Source organism: Gouania willdenowi, chromosome 4 (assembly GCF_900634775.1).
Source record: "Gouania willdenowi chromosome 4, fGouWil2.1, whole genome shotgun sequence".
In the NCBI taxonomy this organism is placed as follows: Eukaryota; Metazoa; Chordata; class Actinopteri; order Blenniiformes; family Gobiesocidae; genus Gouania; species Gouania willdenowi.
This window is the reverse complement of record NC_041047.1, coordinates 2,199,775-2,227,172: the sequence shown is the minus strand read 5'-3', so window position 1 is coordinate 2,227,172 and position 27,398 is coordinate 2,199,775. Positions and strand designations below refer to the sequence as shown.

The 27,398-nt window shown below is 39.3% G+C and overlaps 1 protein-coding gene across 1 annotated transcript; it reads right to left on the bottom strand.

The window, feature by feature from the left end:
* Positions 1–1,403: 1,403 nt before the first annotated feature.
* rhpn1 (rhophilin, Rho GTPase binding protein 1) lies at positions 1,404–27,398 on the bottom strand. The gene is made up of 16 exons (XM_028444400.1): positions 27,216–27,398; positions 26,970–27,066; positions 23,453–23,568; positions 16,808–16,936; positions 14,886–14,961; positions 14,414–14,491; positions 14,219–14,343; positions 13,406–13,572; positions 11,671–11,858; positions 11,421–11,577; positions 11,110–11,232; positions 6,737–6,931; positions 4,460–4,536; positions 3,910–4,056; positions 3,242–3,394; positions 1,404–3,176 (listed from the first exon to the last, which is right to left on the bottom strand). The coding sequence occupies exons 1-16, from the start codon at positions 27,233–27,235 to the stop codon at positions 2,976–2,978; spliced, it is 2,049 nt and encodes a 682-aa protein (XP_028300201.1). The 5' UTR covers positions 27,236–27,398; the 3' UTR covers positions 1,404–2,975.

The window sequence follows — 27,398 nt, the reverse complement described above, 5'->3', positions numbered from 1 at the left end:
GGTATTTGCATTATATTTGTAGTATTTATTAGGGTCTAATGATGATTCTAACTCAATTTTTTTTTCTTCATTCCCATCTTTATGATGACTATATACTATGCTATACTATGGTTCAGATGAATAAATAAAGTACAGATCAATCCACAGGTCATATCTTAAGTGTTTTTATTGTGATGAAATATAACGATAACAAGTTGAACTTTTACACCGACACTGGACTGGATTAAAAAAAAAATCCATTTGTGAACAAAAGTGAGTGAAACAAACATTTAATCAATATTTCAAACAATTACAGAACAAGAAATGCAAAAAATAAATTCTTCATTTACTTTTGTTGTAAAAACTAAATTTGTGCAAATCCCCAAACAGTCGTCATGGAAACGTGACAAACACAAACACACACAGATCAGTCGGTACCATCATTGAAACTACAAGTGAGAGCATGAGTAATCACACATTTTACACTTTTTTAACTCGTTTGTACAAAACATGTGAATTTAATCAGCTTCACATTTCAACTTCTAACAACATAACACTATTATTATTATTAATAATAATAATGTTCACAGTGCATCTCAAGTGCTTTCATAAAAGATGGGAAGAAACTGGACAAAGAACATTTCCATAAAGTCAGGAGAATAAAAATGTCCAAAATGTCTTTTGTTTTGTTCTTTACATTTAATGCGTCTGCATCAACAATTTTATGCTTTCAACCTTGTGTTAAAAACTTTAAATTAAAAGAGTGAAATGAGCAAATTCATTCATTCATTCTTCAGCAAAGACATTTTGGACAATTTAAACTCCAATTTTATAAAAACAAATATTTAGAGACTTTTCTTTCTAATGCTTCCACTCGTACATTTTGATACCCCCAACCTTAAGTTGAGGAACGACCATTTTCCACCAAGTGTAGTTTACATTGAATGTTTCTGTCATGACATTTTGGACAATTTCATGCTCCCAACTTTGTGTATTTAATCTGTGTTCTGAGTGTAATGAGTAGATTATGAAAGACATTTTAGACAGTTTTATGCCTCCTAATTTATGAAAAATGTTTTTCTCCTTTTAATTTCTGAACTTGGACATTTTGGACAATGTTATGATTTCAATCTTGTGTTAAAATCTCCTTTCATATTTCATTTTCAGAATGAAATAGTTCAAAATGTCCATAAAAGAGCTTCTTTTTTTCTTTCTGTAGTTTTACACTTTAAATGATTTCATGCTCCCTGAAGTTTATGGATTCACAAATTAAATAATCAACTCTTCCTTTAAACCAGGGGTGTCAAACATAGGGTCAAATATGGACCAGTTTGATCTCAAGTGGAATGCAAAGTTTAGGCGGGAAAACGAGCAATTTACAGACAGTATTAATCTTTACATTTCCTTGAGTTTTTTTTTTTTTTAATTTGAGCAAATTGCAGGAATTTGGGAAAAAAAAATTCTGATTATTTTTTTTACAATTTGTGATAAAATTGACTGACATCATGTGATAAAAGCGTGGGAATATTGTGGATATTCTCTGAATGTATGTATTTGGAATAGCTAACATGTCTACCACTGAGTTACTTGGTATTTTTACAAAATGATTAATTTTTTCTGTAATTTCAACTGTATCCTGTGGACCACATTTGATGCAGTAAAAGGGCCGGATTTAGCCCCCGAGCCTCGACTTCGACACATGTCACTCGTTTGTTTGAAACAGAAAAGTTTTTAAGGACCAGATGGATTATATTTCATAAACGAACTCTAGCTCTAAATACTGCAGTAATCTATGTTTCACTGTATTGTTTAATACAAATATTCCATCATTTCTGTTCCCAGAACTGCATCATAACATAAACATAACCTCACATTTTGGATGATTTAATGCTCCCAACTTTGTACAAGTTTATGTTTAATACTTTGAAATCAAGCTTTTGGACAATTTTAAGATCCTAAACTTGTGTTAAATGTTTAGTAACATCTTGTTATTGTTGTGTACCGTGTGTAGTTTATATTTAACACTTTCAAACGATTTTGTTTCAGTTTGTACAAGGTGTACAAAAATATTTTATTGCTCCCAAATCGATTAATTCTTGGCCTTTTTTCTGTAAATGTCATGTTCACATCCTAAAGGTAAACATGTAAAATCTCAGATATCTGCTGGTTTTTTCACATTTTTCTGATGATTTTGGAAGTTTAGGAAACGCCACAACTTAATACTGACAAGGATGAAAGTCGTCATATAAATAATCTCAGAAAATGAGCAACACATTAGTCGAGTTTATTCTTTCATTTAAAACGTTCTTTCATTTAAAAAAAACTAAAAGTTGTGCAGCGTTTGTTTAAGATTGTGTGTTGTTTCAATTAAAGAAATATAATAATAAATAAAATATCTCTAAAATGTATTTTCAGGTGTCCCTATTTAAATTCTAAGCGACCCCAGATGGGGTCCCAACCCCAAAGTTGAAAAACACTGCTCTATGGGTTGAAACATAAGATACAAATGAATTTTCTTATTGGCTGAGAATGTTTGTTTGTTTGTGATGTTTTGGTGGCTTCTGACATCACTGTTAGCCCCGCCCCCTTCTATTAAAAACTATCACCTGTGGACTCTTAGTGGGAGGGGCTTGTGTTTATAAGTCATGTGATTAAAGACGGACAAACTGCACTTCCTCACTGGGTCACCACAGCAAACACCAAAGGAGTCTCACATGTCAGAGACGTTTGATCAGCGCGAGAAAAAAAGGAAAATCCATCTATTTTCAGGGTGGCGGGGGTCTGCCGCCGCCCATCTCCGAATCACACTGGGCTCTAGGCGGGGGTACACCCTGGACAGGGCGCCAGTCCATCGCAGAGAAAAAAAAGAAAGAACAGAAAAAAGGGGAAAAAGAGTGGGCGGGGATTTAAAAAGAAAGAAAAGAAAAGAAAATAATGACAATTGATGAGCGTGTGGCGTGGCGTGGCGTGGCGTGGTGGTTGAGAACCTCAGTTGATCAGTACATGTTCTCAGCATCTCTGATGCTCCCGAAGGACAAAGTGAAAGTGTTTCCAAGTCTCTTGGTGACTCCACCTACTTCTCTTTTCTTCTTCCTGTTCCAGTTCAACAAGGAGGCGGAGCTATGACCCTTGGCCGCTGCGTGGGCACGCCTAGCGTTCTCCTTATCACTGCAGTGAGTCAGCGTCCTCCTCTCCACCTACACACACACACACAGATTAGTACCACAGTGGGCGGAGCCTCACAGCAGCATCATCAGCTCACCTGCGTGTCGTGTGAGTGTAACGTGGCCACGCTGATCTCCACGGTTCTGTCGCTGCAGCTCTTCAACATGCGGACCACCTCCCCGTGTTTGGCCCACTTACAGTCCTGTCGGTCCACCGCCACGATGTAGTCCCCCTCCCTAAGCCCCGCCTCCTACACACACATCATAAGACAGGAATACACACATTCAGCAAATAAATAAATAAAAACAATAATAATTAGAGCTGTATGAGACGACAGAACATCAATCTGTTGTTTTTCTGTTGGATAAAAGCTGTGCTGAAGGTTGACCAGCAGAGGTCACTAAAAACCATCACATTATGGGTGTTTTTCATCTTATTTTTTTAATTTTAGAAATTATTTTGTGTATTTTAAATGATTTCTGTATTTGTAAATGATTTTGCGTATTTTTTTTAAACGATTATGTATTTTTTTGTTACTTTGTTTATTTTTATGAGCTGTATGGACTCATTGTGAGTATTTGTTTTTAGGGGTGCACAGAATCACACTGAGGGCTACATGAGGCCCATATCTGCCTTAAACCATTTCAATTCAATTATTTCACCATTTCAATGGTTCAGAAAGATTTGGTAGTTATTATTATTATTATTATTAATTCTTCAATATTCTTTATTAAGTGATGGAAAGAAAGCTAAAAACCGTCTCACCTCTGCACAGCCTCCAGGAACGACTCCAGCCACCAGGACAGGGGCGTCTCCTCTGAGGGTGAGGCCCAGGCCCCCATCCCCCCACTGCAGGCCCACCACACGCACTGGGCCCCAGCGAGCACGAGCACAGAACAGAGACAGAGGCCCCTGCACACAGCATCCACCAGGGGGATCTTTAATTACAACTCAAATATGATTACGATGACCAGCATTTTTTCCAATTACAATTAAAAATACAATTATTATTTCCCCTTGAAAGTCAATTATAATTACATTCTCAATTACTAAAGTTGAGGCGTCTGAGCCTTTTTTCTGTCACTATATCTATAGTCATAGATTTATTATTTTTTAAATGGTGAAATGATTCTCAGCAGAAGTGACAAATAAACATGTTTTAATAATTAATAACTTTAATTAAACTATAACATTTCTATGATAATTAGAATCATAAAGTCAATTATCTGAACAACAATTACAAAAGGATTATAACAGTAACAGATTTTTCCCAATTCTGATTATAATTACATTGTAATTGAAATCAATTACCCACCAGTCTGTGGAAGATGTCTTTGACCTGCACCGTGGAGAAGTTAGGAGGAGTGATGTCAGGTTTCTGCTGCGTGTGAGCTGTGGCGAAAAGTCACAATTTACAACTACTGTAGATAACGAGACAAATAGTGACCTTTCTCAAATAATAATAACAATAATAATAATAATAATGATACACAAATGTACAAGATACATTTCAGTTGCACTTTATAATCTTACAAAAATATTTCTAATATATTGTGACATTTTCTAAGTGTGTGTCACTCATTTTTATTTTTATATCAACATTATTCCACAAACTAGGAAAGACCTGTATTCAGAAGGCAAATATAATATATTAATTTGGTAGGGGTGGGCGATATAGGGAAAATATAATATCACAATTTTTTCATTGTAAAATCATGATTTTTATTCATTCAAATCATTTAGACTATTTTAAAGTTATTTACCAATAAAACAAACCAAATCATCTTCTTAAAATAATCGCCCTAAATGGAAAAAAGGAATAAAAGATCATTTAATTCAAGATAATTATCTTTTTCTTTTTTTTAATTGTATATAAGCAATTTATCAAACTGGTTCTAAGTATAATTAACATCAAAAAAAAAGCTCTGACATGTTCTTATAGTCACACAGTGTTTTTACTTTGTTTAACTAAAGTAGTGTAGCATTAGCATTAGCATCACTTGCTACATAACAAGGCAGTATATCAGTCTAGTGATTTCTATTAGTTATTGAGGTAACACTCTCATATTAATAAAATCATACTTTAAACAGTGTTTGAACGCCTCAGTTCACACAGTTTAGACAATCATATCATTTACAAGATAAAACGTTTCTGCTTTGGTTACATTAGGCCTGTGTGATATGGACCAATATTCATATCTATATATTTTTACTCAAAATGGCAATAGGTGATATAAACCATTTATTAATTATTTTTATTTTTATCAATAGTTTTACAAGAAAAACAATAATAGGTCAAAGTCAGTGGAGCCACAAAGACACTTTTATTAATCACAATAACAACATTTTGTGTCACTTTTGACTTTTTCCTTCATTAAGGCTGAAATGTGATTAAATTATATAGTGTTGCTTTTTTCAGGGCAGCTCTGAGTTGTTGAAAGTCGTTTTTAAAGTAAACCAGCATATTTCTGCTCTGTATAAGCATTATGTCTGTAACGCTGACTAATAAATGATGTGATTTAGCAGAAAAAAACCTTTAGATGTTCTGAGTAAGGACCACAGACATATGACAGACACGGCACCACAAGGGTTAAAATGTGAACTACAGACGGTTCTACAATGTCTGTGAATTGGGAGATCGTCGTTATGTTTTAATCCTTAACAATCTAAAATCATCAGATCGCACACCCTTAGTATTTGGTAATTTGAAAAAATTGGAAAAATAAAATTCTGTATCTTCATTTGTTGACAAGTTTGTTCTTTTTACTAATAAACTAAAAGTAATAATGCAGGAAAAACAGAAGACTGACCTTCACCTTAAATATGACCTTGATCAAGGTCAAGGTCACACATTTAAAGTAAATGTTGTTCAATGGTACCAGTCTGAGCACTGGATCTCAATTTGTGGCCAAGTTATAGTGAAAAATTTTTTTTTGGGGTTTTTTGTGACATCATGAACTTTGACCCCTACTGATCTTTTTACTGGTAGGTCGGACAGCTTTGGTCAAATAAAATAAAATACTCCACTTGAGATGAGCTGTTCATAAATGTAAGCATCAAACTTGTACAATAAATATTCCTAGAGATATGGAAAATTTTGGTTTTTGACACGACCTTGGCCCTGACCTTGACCTTGAGGCTCCAAAAAAGGTCAACTGCACATCCTTGACATTGTCCCTATGAGATGACATATGTGTCATTAACGCATTAATAGCCGAGGAGAGAAGAAGAAAAATAGTAATAAAAAGAACTTGGCCACAAATTGAGATCCAGTGCTCAGACTGGTACCATTGAACAACATTTCATTTCAATGTGTGACCTTGACCTTCACTCAAGGTCATATTTAAGGTCAAGGTCAGTCTTCTGTTTTTCCTGCATTATTACTTTTAATTTATTAGTAAAAAGAACAAACTTGTCAACAAATCCAGACACAGGTTGTTATTTTTGCCAAATATGTATTTGTCTTGCAAATACAGGTCTTACCTAGTTTCATTTGTTTCTTTAAATAACCTTTTTTTTGGTTCCAAAAATGATACATTTTAGTTTTAAGCTGAAGGAACATCTGTGACATCTGTGCACTAACAGGTCTTACACTTTATCTCCGGGGCCTCGGCCGTCTCGTCAAAGTCGTCCTCGTGGTCCAGCTCCGAGTATTTTTCCAGGGACAGTTTGTGTGTGAGGGACAGAACGTCCTGCAGGATGTCCATCTTCCTCAGGATCTTACACAAACTGTGGACACGCAGAGCCTCCTCGTGTCTGATCACCGCCCCACGCAGGTGGGCTTTACCTGGAACACACACGCACACGCACACACACACATCAACGTTGTGTTAAAACGTCTCATTGGCCACGTTTACACGGGAGCTTTAATTCCTCTTTAACCTGATCTTGTGAAGAGTTAATTCCTAATGCTAATTTAATTCTGAATTAAACTTAAATCTGAATTTAGTGGCTGGTTTATTCCAGCGATGACGAGCTGGTGACGACATAATCCAAGATGGCGGCGGCCCGGACTACAGCCTAGACTATTTTTTTTTTTTTTTTTTTTTTTTTTTCTCTTGTCTGCACACACAATATGCACCACACACCCATACCCAACCCTTGGGGGGCTGGATGGTGGGACTGGGGGTGGAGGGGGCCGCCACCTGTGTCACTATGTAGTGGCGTGGGGGCGGCACTCCCACCTCTAGTTACCCTACTAATCCCTCCAATTTTAATCACACCTCAACATGCCACCCCCCGGAGGGTGTACCCTCACTTACACCCTCCGGCCTATTACACCACATACACGTATATCCACAGAGGTAGGATGGGGAGCACCGCTCCCCTCCATCCCCCTTCTTTTAATTACACCCCATACATTCACTGAACACACACACTCACACAGGGGATAGGGAAGTGCCTCTCCATTGGGGAATGGAGAGGCACCATAACAGGGTGGTGGGTTGGCTCACATATTTGGGCCTCTCCGGTGGGGGCCTGGCCCCTCTGTTGGTGGCTGGGCCACTACATAGAGTGAAAATACATCAGGATGGTGTGGTCGGGCGTGGCGGTGGGTCTCGGGGGGGCTTTGCTGGGGTCTCTCCTTGCGGGGTCTTTCCGGGCGGTGTCGGCCTGGTGGAGCGCGGGGACGCTTCCTCCCCTTGGGTGAGGCTTGGTGCTTGCTTCGTCGGCTGGTGGCCTTGGGGGCGGGCCCCGCGGTGTGCGGGCCTGGGGCGGCCTGCCTCGCCGGTTTGGGGGGTGGGTGTGCTGGGGGTGTGCTGGTGTCCTCACCGGGGTTGGGGCGGGGTTGCTAGGTGCCTCGGAGCGATGCTGTTTACTGGGGGGCGGCGCTAGCTGTTCCGGTGGTGGAGGTTGCTGTCGGCCGCCTGGTGGGTCTGTCCTGCCATCTGCGGACTGGTGGGTGGGTCCGGGGCATCTTTTGCTCGGGGCTGCGGTTCCGCACTTGATGTGTGCCTTTGGGGTGCCTCCGTCCCCGCGGTGGGGATCGCCGGTTGCTCGCGGGCCGGTGGGTGGCGCTGCTCCGTGGCTGGCGCTGCCCGGGGGGCGGCGGGCCCTGGGCTGCTGGCCTTGGGCTGTCCGGGGCTGTGCGGTCCTGCTGGGCTGTGGCCGGGTCCTGGGCGGGGGTGGGGGGTGCGTCCCGGGGGGCTTGGCCCGGGGACTTGCCCTTGGGGGGTCCTGGTCCCGGGGGGTGCTCCTGGGGCCCGGGGTGATTGGCTGGCTGGCCGGGCCGGTCCTGGCGGGGGTCTTTCGGGGCGGGTGCCGCGTGCCGCGCCCTTGCATACCTAATGGTACGGCCCCTGCTTGGGCAGTGCCCCGTGAGGCAGGGTGCTGGGGATGCACAAGGCGGTCTGGCTTGGCCCTTGGAGGGGGCCCTGGCTTTTAAAAAAATAAAATAAATAAATAAATAAAAAAACTAAAGCCCGTGGCGCGGGCGACATCAACAATAGGTGATTTGGGGCGCCATGGGGGGCTAGGTTGGGGTGCCTGGGGGCCGACGGGGAGACTCCCGGCGGCCCCCTGGTGCCTTATGCGGCTTGGGGTGTGGTCGTCCTCCCTGGGCGGGCTGCTCCTGGTGCTGCGTTCATTCCGGGTCCCTCTGGCCTGGGGTCGGGTCCCTGCTGGCTCTGGGCCCGGCGGCGGGTGCCCGCCGGCTGCCCGTTCGGCGTGGCTCTGGTCGTCTGCTGGGCGTGGGCTTTGGCTCCTCCGCTGGGGTCTCGGGCGGGGAGCTCTCTGGGCCCTCCCCTCGGGGGGTTGGGCGCGGGGGTGTGGGGGGGGTGGGGGGGGATGGGGTGGGGGGTCTGGGGGTTGGGGGTTGGATTGGTGGCGTGGTGCGCTGGGTCCTTGGCTCCTTGGGGCTTTCTCGGGTGTGTATGGGGGGGGCGATGGTTGCCTCTCGGTTTGGGATCTTGGGGGCGTTCGGGGGGCTGCTTGGCCGTGTGGTGGTCGCCGGGGGCCCCCGGGTTGCCCGCTCTTGCTGCTGGCCTGGCTGCTTCCGGGGCCCGGGGGCGGCTCGTGGGTTTTGCAGTGGCGGTTCTTGGAAATACATTTGTCATGGATGCACTGGCCTTGGGCTGTGGGATAACACTCATACTGGGCTCAACCACAGACACGTTGTTCCCAAATACCTGTTCTATGGAATTTCCACTCACTTCTTCCTCTGCTCACAGCCACCACCATTATTCCTAAGCCGCACACTGGTCACCAAACTGGCTTGATAACTCAACAATAAGCACAATATACACAACCACAATTTCACATCGCATCACTTGAAATCTATCGACTACTCCCCACCCATTCCATTTCCTATCTTGTATTCCTCTTCCCTGTTAACTTCCCCACCCCTCTCCAACCCCTCACCTTGGTGTAACACTGCCCTCTCTTTTTTTACATCCTCCCTTTAATAAAGTATTTCTTACCCTTCCCTAGGGAGGGCTGGTGATGGTCACAATTATGCAATGAAATAAATAAATTTATTTAATTGCAATAACAAAATATGCATTGCTGTTAAAAGATTGCACTTCTTGTAGTGTTAACCTTCGACAGAATGTGCAGACAGCCTAGACTATTTAATAAAAGCCTTAAAAGACATGAATATAATGAAAAGAGTGGATGGACGGAGGCATAAACATACTGACTTTCACACGGACACACACAGACTTATTAAACACACACAGACCTCAGTAAACACATCAGAAGGCAGACACTAGTACCCAGAGGTGGATTAAATGCGTCCCTGTTCTGCATTCACAGACTGTTATATCACCAGTTTATCATTTTACCTGTCATTAGCGCTACAGTCTTTACCAGGAAGATAATATTTTCTAGAGTTTTCCAGAGAGAACAACTCATTCTGAATTAAAAACATCATGTAACCGTGGCCAGTGTGTCGTACGACTGGACCAACATGAAACATTGGTATGTGACCAATCTCAGCACAGATATGATCAGATGTTGATAGATGCAGCGGCTGAATTTGATCGTCAAATATTCCAGGTTAGGAGGCCCCGCCCACTGAGGTCAAAGACACACTGTCAAAAAAATAAATGTTTCTGAGGTAAAAACCATCATCTTCATAACTGAGGAAAAGAAACACAAAGATGTTTTATTCTGGTTTATGAAAACTGGAATTTAAACGCTCTGAAGAGAATAATGAAGGAAGTGAAAAGAGTTTCCATGATGGAACGAACTGAGTGTTTCATTAAATTCTCAATAACTAAAAATGTTAAATGTTACTCATCCACAGCCTAAAAGTGTAAATCCTGCTTTTTGATCAAGACAATTTTTTACATTTAGATGAGTCAGGCTGGCGAGCTTGAGCCCGTGAACCCCCCGTCCCCCCACCGTGTGCCCGCTGCGCTGCACAGCGATCAAACCTCACATCAGGGCGGAGAACCTGGAGAAATACACGTGAATATAACATTTATTGGCCTCAGTTGAAAATATGAAAAGAAATGAAAGAATGAGCTGAGCTGACACTGGTTCAGCTTTGGATCCTCACACAGCGCTGATATACGTCAGACATCGCTCCATTCACCAATCAAATGTTGTGCCAAACAGGTTTAAATAATGTCACACATTTCCTCCGTACATAAACGACATTGTTGAACCTCTGTGTTCCTACACAGTAGTACAGTTTGTCAGTGCGTTTATTAAAGGACTTTTTTACATTTATTTTATTTTAATAATCCGTTTTATTCTGTTCTAAATGTGTGTCTGCTTATGCTTAAATGACAGCTGAGGTTATTTTAATACTTTATTTTCAGTCTCAGTCACATTAGGCTGATCCACTTAGATTCATGTACACAAGGTCAGACTAGACGTGAGATCTGATCATAGCGTACGATCAAGTCACAATTGATTAATACTAGAGTTTGCGTGACTTTGGTCGAACGCACGTCATACGGTGTGTGTGTGTGTGTGTGTGTGTGTGTGTGTGAAGCATCAACTCCTCCAGGGACTCACCCAGCTTCCGTCTCTTCTCAGGGTCATGTAGGATGTGGCTGAGCGGAGGTCCAGCAGGAATGTTGACGTAGAACTGGAGAAAGGCTTTCTGTGCATCCTCCTCCTCGTCATCGTCAGCAGACACTGTGAGGAAAACATCACGTCACTGAAAAACCCAATATCAAGAAACAGACCCACACTCTGTCAGCAAAAAACCAAACATGATGGAAAAATAAACAAAATAACTCCAAAAAGACACCACAGTCACAGAATACATACAACATGACAGCTGAAAAGGTTGAGGCACTAAACGGTGTTTCTGATTCACTTACACGTGTGTTCACACAGGGCTACAGCTGCGTGGTAGTGAGCCACGGCACGGAAGTGTTCACACTTCACCTGCACCATGGACACCCACGAAAACGGGACGTAGTCCTTCATCAGCGGCTGAGACATGGTCTGCTGCACCAGCTGGTACACATCAGACACCTACACACACACACACACACACACATACAGAGACACACACGTGAGGTGCAAGGGGAACATAAAAAAAACCCAACAGGAAGTGTGTGAGCTCACCCTGGCAGCTTCCTGTGCCACATGGAGCTGAGACAGGAAGTGTGTGTCCCGCGTGGTGAGCATGACGCGTTCAAACACACACTCCTGGACCTGGGCCACCATGAGCCGGACCAGCATGCACAGCGACGAGGCGCTCATGTCCAGGCTCGGCGCGTTGGAAAAGTTCTCTTTGAGGTAATTAAAGGCCCCTAAACAAAGACCACATCATCATCATCATCATCATCATCATCATCATCATCATCATCATCATCACATGGTGTCCAACAGGCAGGGGGCGGGGCCACATGTCACTATATCTGATCTGAGGGTCACATGATCAATATTCACGTCAGCATTAGAATAACGGCCAATCAGAGCATTAACAGGAAACAACAAAGAGTTTGTGTTCATCTAGTGTAGCTTTAGAGTCATTTTGCATTTATTCTGGCAAATTTGTGTGTTTTTCTGTCATTTTGTTTATTTTTCTGTTATTTTGTGTGTTTTTTAAGTCATTTGTGTAAATGTATCATTATATGTGTTTATAGGTCATCTTGTGTTTTTTTTCTGATGCTTTTGTGCGTTTTCTGTCATTGTTTAAAAAGTTACTTCCATGATGTTTCGAGTGTTTTTGAATTCACTTTGTGCAATTTTGTTGTCATTTGGTATATTTTTCTTTGTTTTTGGATTTATTATGATTACATTAGCATGTGGCATTAAGAGCTTTAGGTAGTTTTCTTTGATAGTTCCCTTCATTGGACCTCACTGAGACAAAAGGAGGGATCCTCTCTCTCTCTTTTGTTAGTTATTTTTTTCATATTATATTTTACAAATTGACTTCACTTTCCTGCTCAGAGAAATCAGGATTTCTTCTTCTTTTTTCATTTCTAACAAGTGGTTCTCAAGCTTTTCAGCACTTTAGCGAAATCCTTGTTTTAATCACAAATAAAATGGGTTAAACGTGACCAAAAATGGTGGAAAAGGTGGTGAAATGGGATTTTAAAAACCACAGAACTGAGTTAAAAGTTGCAAAAAAAAGACAGAAAAAGTGTTGAAAAGGGTTCAAAGTGTCAATATTAGAACAATTAGTTTAAACTAACAAATAATGAACATGACAAATTGTGAATGTGATTAAATTGGCAAAAATAATCATGAAATATATGGTGAAAAGAGGTTAAAAGTGACAATAATGGGTCAACATATGTGACAGATGTAAAAGTGGTAGAAAGTGTTTATAAGTGCTGAATATGTCTGGAAAGTGGGAAAAATGTGCAGAAAAGACATTTAAATTGGATGTAAAAGTGTCAGAAATGGGAGTAATGTAGCAAAAATGCATTAAAAAGAGCAAAAATATGACAAGAAAAAGTGATGAAAATAGGTTAAAATATGGTGAGTTTGGTGGAGTTCCAGAAAAATGGTAAAAATAATCAAAAATGGGCTCAAATTTTTCAGAAAATATTCTTAGTTTCATGAAGGAATCTGGCGACTGCCTCCCATTGTCTCGTGATCCCAAGGTTGAGAACCACTGCACTCATGAGCAGCTATTGTGGAAGATTCAGAACGAAAGGACAAACAGATAAAAGAAGAATCATGTCTGTGTGTCTGTCTCTGTGTCTGCCTGTGTTTGTGTGTGTCTCTGTCTGTGTGTGTGTGTGTGTGTTGAATCCTGTCCAATCACAGCAACGATCTGTGCGTGTCTGTGTGTGTGTGTGTGTGTGTGTGTGTGTGTGTGTGTGTGTGTGTGTGTGTGTGCGTAAACCTGCAGCTCGCTGAAAGGCGTCGATGGCTCGGTCGATGCCGACCGTGGTGAACCGATCCTGTCGCGCTCCGATCTGCGTGAACAGAGCACCGATGTTGAAGAGCACGCTTCCTTTCTCAAAGGCCAAAGCACGCTGACACGACGGGACGCCTGTAAGGGAATCGTACCTGCAACACAAACACATCTATTCACTAACATGTAGAGACTGAACCAACATGTGGTTCTATAAATGATTTAGACGTTAACTTTAACCTGCTCATATCGCCCACAAATAATCACATTTTAAAATATATTAAAACTAACGGAACAAATAACATCATATTTCATAATAAATAAAAAATGTTAAACTAAATTAAACTAATCACCTGCATGAAAAACAAATGTAAAATTGTTAGTTAATGACTAATAGTGAATTAGTCAAAAATACTGAAAATAAAGGAACATTGTTTATAATCTGTAGCAAAAAGCTTAAGAAAATTAAAAAAATGTTTTTTGTTATATTAAATCATTATTTTTACATTTTAGTTCCATGTTACATTTAGTTCCTGAACCATATCTAATACAGTCTATTAATTTAATGCGCTTTTAATTTCTGCTACATTTTAAGGTTCTCATTATTACTTTATTTTTGTGTTTAATGTTATTGATCTCAGAAAAAAAGACATTTGGCATGAAACTGAAGAGTTTGTGACGTCTATTCCCCACCAGGGGTGCTCAAATCACGTGATTGTGGCCCCTGAACTAAAATGAGTTTACCACCCCTGGTTTACATCCTCTGATGAACGTTAGCTGTGATGCCGAGGTATCTGGTACCAGTGGAAGTGAACGCCCAGGTTCCTGTGGGTGGAGAAGAATCTCTGGTCCACGTAGTAGAGCTGGTTGTAGTACTCCATCAGCAGCTCCAGACCAGCCTGGTTACGACTGGGCGTACGCATGGCCTGGTTCACACAATAAAACCACTTAAACACAGGAACATCAGCCACATGTGGACAGATGTGTGTTATTCACCTGCCGGAGCTCCATCAGCTCCTTGATCTCCTTGTCGTAAAGCGAGCTGTCCTCTGCGTAGTGTTCACAGATGAAGTCCTAGAAAGAAAAGAAGCATTTCATTCGTTTTAAACAAATACACAAAAAAGTTAAAAGGGAAAGAAAAGAAAAAGAAAAATGAGAAAAAAGGAGGAAAGGAAGAATTTAATCCATTTGAAACAAATACTCAAAAAAGAGGAAACAAAGGGAAAAATAAGAAAAAAGAAAAAGGAAAGAAATAAGAGAAAAAAGAAAAAGAGAAAGAAAAATAAAAGAAAGGAAAGAGAAAAAGAAAGAATAAAAGAAAAAAGGAAAAAGAAAAGAAAAAGAGAGAGAAAAAAGGAAAAATAAGAAAAAAGAAACCAATTCCAAACACTGAGCTCATTCCAGTCAGTGAGGAACGTTATTGTGGAGAAAGATAAACAATCACGTGTTTATTGGATGTTTTTTTTACCTGGATAAAAACAGTGAAATCTGCCTCTTTGGTTTCCTTTAAACCCAGTGGAATCATGGGAACGTTGATGGTCTCACTGTGGAAACAATCATAGACATATATATAGATATATACAGTATGTCTATGTTTCTACCTGCTTTAGATTCTAAACTCCATCTGTAGAGCAGAATACGCCCCCTACAGGTCAGCTCAGATTATAACAATTTAATCCATTCAGTTTTTAAAATAAATCATACCAAACATGAGTTATAGAGTCAGCTACTGTTATTAATGTAACATTATTCTGAAATGATAATGCTTGTTTGTTACTGTTAGACACTCAGTCTCTCGTTTAACAGGAAACATACCAGGAAATGTGGTGATATGTTCCAAAACATGGAAGCGAGGGTTTAGTTCATTTCATAGAAATTATTACATTTCATTTTCAGAAAAATATCACCAACCAGCCAATCAGCATCCAGTTTTAATGTAAACCCTGCACAGCCGTGTGATTAGTGTGAGATTAGATTAAAAACACTTTGACATATTTATTTAGGGCCCAATAAAATCTATTTCATTTTTTCCCACATTATTTCACAACTATTTATCTTTAAATAAAGAATAATTAAAAAAAAGAAAAACATAATTAAACAAAAATATATGTCAACAATTAAAATGTATTCTAATACCATGTGTAAACTACAATTCAAAGGTAGATATAAGTTGATTCTTTATAATAATTCATATAAAAATGTATGAGAGCAGCATTAATGTCACCCCCTCAGGGATCAATGTTTACTGAATCTGATCAGGTTTATTGATTAAGTTTTGATCAACTTCATTTAAATTAACTAAACGTAAATGATCCTGATGACATCATTCCAGACCATAATGATTACGCAAAAATAAACGAACACATCAGTTCTTTCACCACTATTGGGCAGAATATTGTAAAGCAGACATAGGCAACTGGTGGCCCGGGGGCCACATGCGGCCCTTGGTCAAAATTTTATGCGGCCCCCAAAGTAAATGTACAAAATGACAGAAAAATACACAAAACGAGCAAGAATACATTAAAAAATACAAAGAATTAAAGAATTACCAACATTGCAGGAAAATACCATAAAAGACAGCATAAAAACACCGAAAATACTCCAAAAACACACAAAACTACTACAAAATTTACAAAATTACAGAAATAACAAAGGTACACAAAAAATACACCAAAAAACAAAATTACAGCACGAATACACAATATGACTCCAAAAAAACATGTTTTACAGTAAAAATACACAAAAGAAGGACAGAAATGCAGAAAACGCTTCACACTGAGTAAGAAAACAACAAACATACACAGAATTACAGAAAATCCCACAAAATTACTATAAAACCCTGTTAATGCTCAGATCGCTCATTATTCTTAATGCTGACATGAATGTTGATAACGTGGCCCTCCAATCAAACAAACCCTGCTGTGATAAAAGTTACCTTCCTCTGTGGTAGAGGATTAGACGCTATTAAGTTACTTAAGACTTCACAAGTTTCTACGATGTTTGCGACTCTAGCCAGACATTCTGTCACGTCCTTTCCAGAGTTTTCAATACCAGGTTTTTAAGAAAGAAAGAGAAAGGTTAAGATCTCAGAATGTTATTTCCAAATCAAATTAAATTTGATGAGTGAGGAGGAGACTTCAGAGTGAGGACACGCCCCCCTCAGACTGGGATCTGGGCGGGATTAAAGCCAGATAAACTGCTACTTTACTATGACTGAGCATTAGCTTTATCCTTTAGCTACGCTAACGCTCAGTATTAACCCTTGCATCTCTACAAACACAGGTCCCATCGTCTGTGACCACTAAGGATCTTATTTCAATCTGAACAAAAATGATCCGTTATTTGTTAGTATGTGATTTCTAGAGAAAAGTGGCTGTTCTCATGTGTCACCTGTCGGTCTGGTACACCTCCATGTTGCTGTTCAGCTCCTCCAGCTCCTCTTTGAGCAGCTGCAGGTTGGAGTTGACGAAGCTCAGCTCCAGGGCAACCGTTTCCTTCACTTTGTTGTTGGTCGTTGCCCTGAAACAGAAAAACAGGTCATTTCACATCTGACGACAGGGTCACGGAAACTGAGCTCTGCAGATTTCAAGACGGGCAGAACTGTGAAATTACATTTAAAAAAAAAAAGTTTCACTTTTGCTACAACAGATTCTGTAAGTTATTAAATTTAAAAAACTTAAAAAAAAAATAAAAGTAATCACATACATCTATAAAATGTATGTTTTATGAAAATACACTTCCTGATGGTGCGTTCACTGACACCTAGTGACCGGGAGTTTACAATAATCGTACAGTTAAATATCACGTTATATCACCAAATCCTGCTCTTACAGGCTCACGCACACAGGCACACGCGCACACAGGCTCGCGCACACACACACACACACACACACACACGCACACACGCACACAGGCTCACGCGCACACACACACAGGCTCACGCGCACACACACACAGGCTCACGCGCACACACACACAGGCTCACACGCACACACACAGGCTCACGCGCACACAGGCTCACGCGCACAGACAGACACATATGGGGGTGGAACGCCTTTAAATTCATGCGCATTAGTCCAACAAACGTGTAAATGAACGCGTACCTTGTGTCTGCACGTCTGATCTACATTTTCCATAGACTTAAGGATCTTCCACACCAAATGCGTCAAAAGCAGCAGGTTTACATTCACAATAAATGGTGGACGCGCTTCTAGGGAGCATCGGAGGTCCCGCTGCACGTCCCGCGCCCCCTGTGCAGCGCGTTTTGAAGCTTTTCGCGCGATGGATGCTTTTGACGTGCGTCTGGCCCCTTCAACGGGGCCGACGCTGGAGTTGGGATTGTTGAACTTTTGTGGCATATTACGGCGCATCGACCAATCAGGAGCGTTCCCCAACCGTGACGTATCAGAATAATGAGAAGAAAAAAACCACGAACTGGAGGCGGAGACAGATGGACAGGCTCTTCTGATGGAATAGAGCACCTGTAGTTGGGTCCTGGTAGGCACGGGAGTATTTTCTCGTTTTTTCCCCCCAAAAAAATAAAGGAATATTTTTCAGTCATCATTTGTCTACAGTCCCATTTTTTAAAATAAATCGTCAGAGAATCGTATCGTGAACCTAGTATCGTGAATCGTATCGGGAGTTGAGTGAATCGTTACATCCCTAATCACAACGCAATATGAATTAAAAATTAGTAAAAATGTGAATGTAATTGTCTTTCAGGGGCAATATAATAATTGTAATTTATTTGTAATTGGAAAAAATGCCAGTTATCGTAATTATAATTGAATTGTAATTGAACATGGATGATTGAAAACGGCATTGTAATTGAAAAATGTAATTGAACCCAACCGTGACTATACTTTTGCCACCTCTGAATGTAACTAAAAACTACAGGTTTTATAGTGAGGCAGTGATCAGTCCTATTTAGCAGCTTTCTGTTGGTTGATGGTTTAAATCTATATTAAATGATGTGTTTCACTTCATTTCCTTCACAAGCTTCAGTGTGAGCTGCTCCTGAATGACTTTAAACTGTGGGTAAGACCACACACACATACACACACACACACACACACACACACACACGTCGATCAGGATCAGGACAATCTGATTAGTCAGATTTAAATGAGCTGCCAGATCTCCTCCTTTACTCACGCACGGCGCCTCACGCCAATCACTGCACATTTAACACAAAGAGAAACCAGCTGGATGTTTAAACTGGGAAACCAGCTACAGCAGTGTTTCTCAAATAGGGACACGTATGAAGGTAGATATGTTGCAAAATGTGAGCGCTTGTAGAATGTGATGTGAGCTTGTTGTATAAAAAATCCACACACGTGAAAATAAATTTAAAGTCACAAGTTATGAAAAAAAATGTATAGACTGATATTTACACATAAAATTACAGCTGCAAATTTGTAATCCAACATTTATTCACGTTTTTTAATTACTTGCGTAAATGATGGTTTACAAACAACTCTCCGGTTATAACTTCTCTCATCTACCGCTACAGAAACACAAACTACTTTTCTCGTGTCAATCTGAGCTGCTTAAGTTTTGCAACACATTTTGTGAGACGTTTGTAGCAAAACTGATTCATGCTCGTAAAAATGGCCCCTCCCCTCCCTGCTCCCCTGTGAGTGGGATTGACCAATCAGAAGCGAGGATTTGGAGACAGTGGGCTGTGTCTTTTTAGCGCAGCAGCAGCAGCTGGTGATATGACCGAAACAGTCATTTTTCTGCAACATATCTACCTTCATAGTACGAGTGAGAGAGTGAGAGTGAGAGAGAGAGAGAGAGACAGAGAGAGAGTGAGAGTGAGAGAGAGAGAGAGTGAGAGAGTGAGAGAGAGTGTGAGAGAGTGAGAGAGTGAGAGTGAGAGTGAGAGAGAGTGAGAGAGTGAGAGTGAGAGAGAGTGAGAGTGAAAGCGAGAGAGTGAGAGAGAGTGAGAGAGAGAGAGAGAGTCAGTGTTGGTCCCTCCCCAGGTGGGAGGTGCCCAGAAGTGATTAAAAACTATAGAAATATATCTATTGAGGAGCCATTACATCAGTGGTTTTCAACCTTGTGGTCGCCTGAAATTTCTGAAAAATTTAAAATAGATTTTTGATTTATTGCAATTATTATTATTATTTTTATTAAAAAAATGCACCATCTTAAACAACTGTAATTCTATACTTTCACTTCATGAAATATAAATCTAGTTAAACTAAAATTCAGTATAAAAAAAGAGAAAAATCTGAGCTCAAACATGATCAAAATCTGATTCTAGAAAAAATCGTCTTTGGGGTCACCAGAAATTTTTGATACCAAAATGGGGTCATGATCCAAAAACGGGTGTGAACCACTGCACTAAATACTGTTTTTTTTCACTTATTTACAAAATAAGATTCATGTGTTATCACATGTTAATTCCATCATTATGATATACAGTATAGATGTTTTTAAATAGTTTTGTGAGCAAAATGTTGTAGTCAGACAAAGGCAGACCTTGGATTCAGAAATAAGAGAACTAGATGTTTAAACGTAGAAATAAGAAGAGATCACAGAGATAATGAGTGGTTTCACATGGAAAATGTGAGAAAATGTGTGCGCTCTTATTTCCAGCTGGAGCTGCCTCGGCTTGAAAAGCATCAAACAAACTAATTTACAGCTTAAATAATAAAAAAATGAATGTTTTTATTGTGCAGCAACTCATTAATTTGTGATATTAAACGTTTTTGCTGCTCGTTAAATCCACAGGAGTCGTTCCTGCTCTAAATACCAAATTAAAATAACAGTATTTTACTTAGTTTCTATCATTTTTATTTATTTATTTTATTATTTTCTATACTTCATATTATGCTCCTCTCTTTCTGATTAAAGTTGATGCTCGTTCACGTCATGGTGGAGAAGTCTCCATCGTGGTGTTAGGCTCAACGTTACACGGCAAATGGAAAAAGGAAGACCGACGTGGAGAAACAAGAATGAAGGACAAGCAGAACGAACGAGGACGTGTAAACCTAAAGGTGCGTTCACTCCAAACGCAACGTCAGCGACTCTGAACGACGGCTTGAGAAGAAATGATCAGCACAACAATGTTCAAACGACTCATCACAGACGATTTAAGCGACTATAGTCACTGAAGACGCATTCAGTGTGAACGCACCTTAAGAGAAGCAAATCCAAGGTTTTGACGCCTGATTTTGCAACAGCTTTTTTTTTTTTTTAAACTGTCATTTTGAAGCTTTAATATTTTCTATAACTTTGCCTAAACTGGTCAATTTGCCAAAAAACCTGATTGCCTTTGTATTATTTATTAATAATAATAATAATAATAATAATAATAATAATAATAATAACAATAATACTAAAAAAGAGCTCAGATTGACAATAATTTAACAAGATATGGATTATTTCCATCACGTTTTAAATGTTTCCAGTGCAGAGAATATTACAGAGAAAATGTTTAAAGTTTTTGAAACAACAACAAAAAAAACCCTAAATGTTTTTTTTTCCTGTGAGAATCTCATCAATGCACTCATGACTTTTGCTACAAACACTTTTTCTGCAGAAGAGTCTGATGTGTTCAGTAATTTGTAAATGTGTGTGTGGAGGCGCTAGCACTAATGATATTAGTCACTGTTGCCGTTTTAGACGTATTTGTAATGAAGCTCTATCAAAGATTATCTATAATAGTAGAGGTTTAATCAGGTTTTCTTTAAAAGTCCTTCTAGAGCAGCAGGAATTTAAACAGTTGCGTTCATGAAACACGTTTGATGCTATTTGACTCAAAAAAAGTCAGTTTGGCTGTTGTGACACAGTTTGTAACCAGACTAAACGATGATTCTTCCAGCGGCTCATGGTGGAAGTTGATGTGGTTTACACAAGGCAGACGGACGTCAGCCCCGTTGTGCCGCCGAATCGACCGAAATCTTTAGTCAGACTGGTGAAAAAATAGTGAAAATGTTGCAGTGATTGGACAGAATTGCAGGTTGAATTTGCATTAATAGTTGCGATCACAACATGGTGGTTTCCTGGAGGGTCTGGTTTACAGTCTGGATGCGGAGTGCTGTGGGTCTGCTCTGACCTGCGGGCGGAGGAGGAGCTACAGCAGCAGCCGCCAACTGCTGCTTTTGGGGAGAGTAACTACATCTATATGAGCATTCATGTCAGCGTTTCTAAAATGTGATAAAACTCTCAATAATAAGATCTCTATATTTGACAATAGTCTCTAGGGAGGGTAGGGGGGAGCATGATTGATTCCATACAAGTCTCATGATTCTACATACTGCAGCTTTAAATCATCCGAAGCATATAAATATAAAATAGTATATTAACTATATTTAGCGTGTTTGCTACGATCTCAGGAAGTTTAATCACAGCTAATAGAAAATAAGTGATCTAAAGAGAGAAAGACGATGAAACGTGAACAAAAGATTAACTCGCGTGACCTCGTTCCTCATCAGCTACTGATTAATTATCATTAATTGTGTGACAAACATCCAGTACAGCCCAGTTCCACCTGATGTTAGTGACTGTCTGTCAGTGGGGGATGAGTCTGTGGGAACGTGACACAAAGCCTCTGATTAGAGAGAGGGGGGGGGGGGGGCTTTTTGTATGTGGGAGCCAGCATCCCAATAGAAGGGGGCGGGGCCACAGGAACTGAGTCATCACACCCTCTGAATGGAGTTAGAGAAAGTGGGATAAGTTTCTTTTCTTTTCCTTGTCATTATGTCCATGCTTTTATTGTGAAACAAACAGGAAGACTGTGTGGCATAACACATAATTCGCATTTTTCCTTAAAATAATCCAAGTTCAGATCATTTTTAAAAGTTTTAAAAAGCTTTTATGTTCATTCAGCTGTAGAAATACACAAAATAACACACAAACCCACAAAGAACAGAAAAATACATAAAACAGGAAAAATGCACAAAAATAACTTTCAAAAATAGATAAGTTGACTTCAGAAAATTACCAAAAACAACAGAAGGTTACACTTTAAAACGTGATTATGTCCATGCTTTTAATGTGAAACAAACAGGAAAACTGTATGTTTGTTTGTCACATTGTTGCTTTCCAAACCTTAAGATTCACTGAGTGATTATATCCCATGTTTTCATAAACACTTCTTATGTTTCTCCCTAAAATAATCCACGTTTAGATCATTTATTCAAAGTTTTAAAGAGGTTTTATGTTCATTAAGGAGACAAAAAAGCTAAAAGAGGAACATTTATGAATGAAATGTGAATATATTTAATAATATTGATCATTTTAAAAGGAAAAACAGGGTTTTTTTCCCTGCTTTTAAACGTGAATATGTTTAATATTCCATCCTTAGGTGGTGGGAAACAGTGTTGATGTTATCACAGCCCAACTCAGTGTTCATTCTGTCATTAATGTGGCTCCTCCCCCTCCTCCCACAGTGCAGAAGTAAATCCTTGTTTAGTCAAAATAAAGTGTGTTCTTTCATTATTTTATCTTTGTTAGTGGATTTAATGTTTTAAACATTGTGTGGGTGATTTCAGAAAAAGTCTGGGTACAAAAACATAAATAATTTCATTTTAATGTTTTATAAAGCTCAACATTTCAAAACATAAGGCTCTATAAAGTGTGTGGTTTGACCATAATAACTAAAAAACAAACCAGACCTGGTCCTAATTCATGAATCTAAATTAATCTAAATTACTGCCTTTAAAATTGACACGAGAAGCAACATTTTTACAATTTAAATGTATTTTGGTAAATGACTGAATCAATGAAAACAATAAATGAGCTTAAAAAACTAAATAGTGTTTATTATAATAATTTAATGTGTAATATGAATAAAGAATGCTATATTCATGCTTTTTAGGATGTATTAAGAAGGGCAACCGGACTCAAAACACTACTCACTCACTTGTTGTTGTTGTGTACACTAGTTATATTCAGAATATTCATGAAAACATCAAACTAACTTAAAAAATAATAATAGTTTCCATTTTAGTGAATAAATCCTGTATTTTCACAGAAACCAGGAGAGTCTTGTGAAAAAAGCCACGCATGCACACACGCCCCTACCTGAACAGGTTCTCAGCTCCAGCTCTCATCAGCATCTCTTTGTTGATCTGTTGGTTGATACGAGCTCGTCGGTGCTGCAGTTTACTGCGCTGGGTCTGAGCGAATGGATCACAGCCCTGGAAAAAACACGCACGCACGCACGCACAATCATCAAACGAGCAACGTCACACAGAGCACGACTGGGTGAAGACAAAGAAATCACAACAAAAGTATAAAAAATAAGATAAAAACAGAATCTAAAGAATAACCGAAACATACACAAAATGACAACAAAAGCACAGCATATGAAAAGGATACATTACATAGAATGAAAAGAAAATACACGGCAACAGAAATACACCGAATGAGAAAAAAATACACACAATCAGCAAATTATAAACTGTTGTACCTTTGCACTGTTGTATTTCACATTTTAATATATATATGATATTTGTGTGCTTTTAATGTATTAAGATTTTACGCCATTCCAAGCTGCTAAAATTTCATTTTATGACTTTGTACATAGACAATAAAAAGCTATCTATCTATCTATAAACACAAAATAAAGAAAAAAATACACAAAATCAGAAAAACAAAACATAAACAATAAGAGAAAAATACACAAAGGCCCTATGCTACAAATCTAGATAATTATATTCTGGATTAATCTCCGTTACTGGATTCAACTAACCAAACATTCCCTATCAGAGAGAAGCTGTCCTACGACAGTCGATAACAACACGCTAATTAAAGCCAAGTGATTTCAGCCTGGGTACGTGCACGTTCACATAAAAGGGGTGGAGCTTGCAGCATCTGACCAATCAATAGAGAACCTGGCAGAGCGAGCGTCTTTACAGGAGGAACAGTTTATGATCTTAAACAAATATAATAAATATAAATCCATGATGACAGGGAAGAGCAACATGCAGCAGGAGGCGGAGTTTTATACTTGATCAGATCAGATCCACTTCATAACTTGGTACCGACCAGGTTAGGTGTTGTTTAAGTTCAAAATGATGAATAATCAAAATCCATAATTCAGACTAAAAACAACACTGTTGTTACAGAAAAGGCAGGAATGGAAGCTGCTGATACTGTTAATGTATAAAATCAGAGATGTCCCAGAAAAAAAAGTGGCAGGCTAAAACTCGCGGTGATAAATCACTGTGGCAACACCGGTACTACGGGGTCGGGGGCATGCCCCCCCCCACCGTGGAAAATTTAGCAAAAATGATGCTATATGGAGGCTTTTTGTGCATTATATTAGTGTAATTGTGGCTTTTCTTCTATTTTGTAGCACTTTTCTTAGCTTTATGTATTTTTTCACCTAGTTTTTGTTTACATGATGTATTTAGAAGATGAAATCTGGTATCCATGATAATGACGACAAAGAATTGAGCATTATTATCAGTTTTCCTCTTTCTAGTTGAAAATGTACCAACTTATAGAATAGCAGTAGTATGGGGGCGTGGTCTCTTAGTAGTCCTCTGTAGAATACTGTCTGTTACTGGAACATATCTGTATGATTTACATCATTTATGTGTGGTTTACTTGTGGTTGGTTTTGATAATATATTCAGTTGTATCAGTACACATTAATATATCTAACACAAGCATATTAATATTCATATTAATATATCTAACACAAGCATATTTTAATGAAGCACAAAAGTTATGTATTGAACCTTAAATGGGGAACCATATTGAAATGGGAAACCAGGCGCTCCAGGCAGCTCTGGTGTAGTTACCTCAGTTTAATTATTTTTTTAGTTCATTTGTAAGTATGTAGAAGTTGTATTTGTTCATTTATTTTTATTATTATGTAAACAGTTATGCAGTCTATTGGTATGCGTGGCTCAGGTGGTAGAGGGTTGTCTTCTGATGGAGAGGTTGGGGGTTCGATCCCAGTACCTGACAATGTGTCGAAGTGTCCTTGGGCAAGACACTGAACCCTAAGTTGCTCCCAGTGGTCGACTAGTGCCTTGCATGGCAGTCCTGTCCCTCTGGTGTGTGAATGTGAGAGTGATTGGGTGAATGAGCTCATATGTACAGCGCTTTGAGACTGTTTCAGTGGTGATAAAGCTCTATATAAATCAAGTCCATTTAGTCCATTTATTCAGGTGGAGCCCCAAACTAATAGCAAAAGTTTCCTTAAAACTGTAAACGCAAAATGAGAAAAGTGGCTTATATTATTGAAAGCCATTTTGTTAGGCAAGCAACCAAAAAAAAAAAAAAAAAAATTATATATATATATATATATATATATATATATATAAAAAAAAAATCAATAAAAAAATGTTTATTTCATTGAGAAAAGGAAAATTATCTCAGTTAAAAAAAAATATTAATAAAGGAAAACAAATTCTAAAAAACAACTAGGACATTACTGAGGAATTGTTAACGTGATGTTGAAAAAAATGTCAAAGTCCAAATTTGGGAAATAAAATTGAGCAACACTTCCCAATATTTTTTTTCTGTAAATGGTGAAAAAATGTCAAGTTCAAAATTGGGGGGAAAAAAATTGGGCTCCACCTTCCCTTATATTTAGGATTTTTGTAATATTCTTTCTCAACTGTGACTTTTTTCTTTGTTACAAAGCCCAGTATTGATGACTGGCTGTGACGTTTGGGTGGCATCACTGATTATTCATCTTCTCTTTGTTAATATCACATTTTTCCAGATGGGAGAGTCTGAGGTGTGTGCTTGGTGGCGCGTCAGATGAACTCTCACGAGACTTTGCGCGAGATTTAGAAAATGGCAGCAAAAGTTGCTTAAAGTGTGGAAAACTTCAATCTTTCATGGATTTTAACGATTCTTTCGGTGTGAAAGGGGTACGGAATACATGTTCAAGAGTAAGAGGCGAGAGAAAAAAAAAAAAAACAATAAAAAAATAAATAATAAAGTAGAAGGTGGCCAGAAAGCGAGTAGCCGGCGCTTCTGGACATTCCTGTAAAAGCGTGAGATTATTTATGATAATAATATGTGTTGTTTTTACGCATTAACAGAGTCGCCCATCAGATATAAATCTATATCTTTCCTAAATGATGTCATAGGTAAATAAAACGATTGCACCGATGTCTAAAAATTCTCTCTCCTGTCAGCGTCAGATCAGATCCACACAATGACGTGTTCACACATCACTTGTTATTGAACAGCTCGCTTTTTAAGAGAATGATTGGTCAGGAGGCGGGACTTCATCACTCGCTCAGATCCTAGCCAGAGAAAAACCTGCTCCTGACCAGGCTAGTCGGTCAGCCTAAGTTACCATGGTGATTTAACTCGTCGAGCACACACTGATTAAATTTAGTAGTTAGCGGCTAAAACGTAGATTCACTTCGTAAAATAGGCCCAAAATGACCACAAAAATACATAAAACGAGTGAAAAAAAAAAAAAAAAAAATACCAACACAAAATGACGACAGCAAAATATAAATAATGGAAAATACTCAAAATGAGAGAAAAATAAATAAATAAATTGAGAACAAAAAATACATAAATTGAGAGAGAGAAAATTAAACCAAAATAGAGAGAAATCCGACCTTTCTGATGCTCCCACTGTCCCTGCCCTCCTCTGGGGGGAACGTTAGCGGCAGGTCGGTGATGGTGTCTTCGACAGATACCTCCACCTCCAGCTCTCTGTGGAGCACAAAGACAACCGTTTATCTGATTATTAACACTTTAACCTCCAGGAGAACACAACATACACACATTCTGACCAACAATCCCACACAAACACACCAAAAACACAACACTTTAGTGAATTAAAGCAAATAATAAGTTCTTACCTTGTCGCAGGTTCCTCCATCTCAGCCACTAAAGTCTCTACATTCCTTCAAACTTTACTCCACACTTCACATAACCGTAGAACACGATAAAAATGAAGTTAAAGTGAACTTTTCTCCGTTACCTCCTCCTTTAGCCTCTCGGTGGTGCCGCTGCACAGGCTTACTGAGGGGACGGAGCCACAG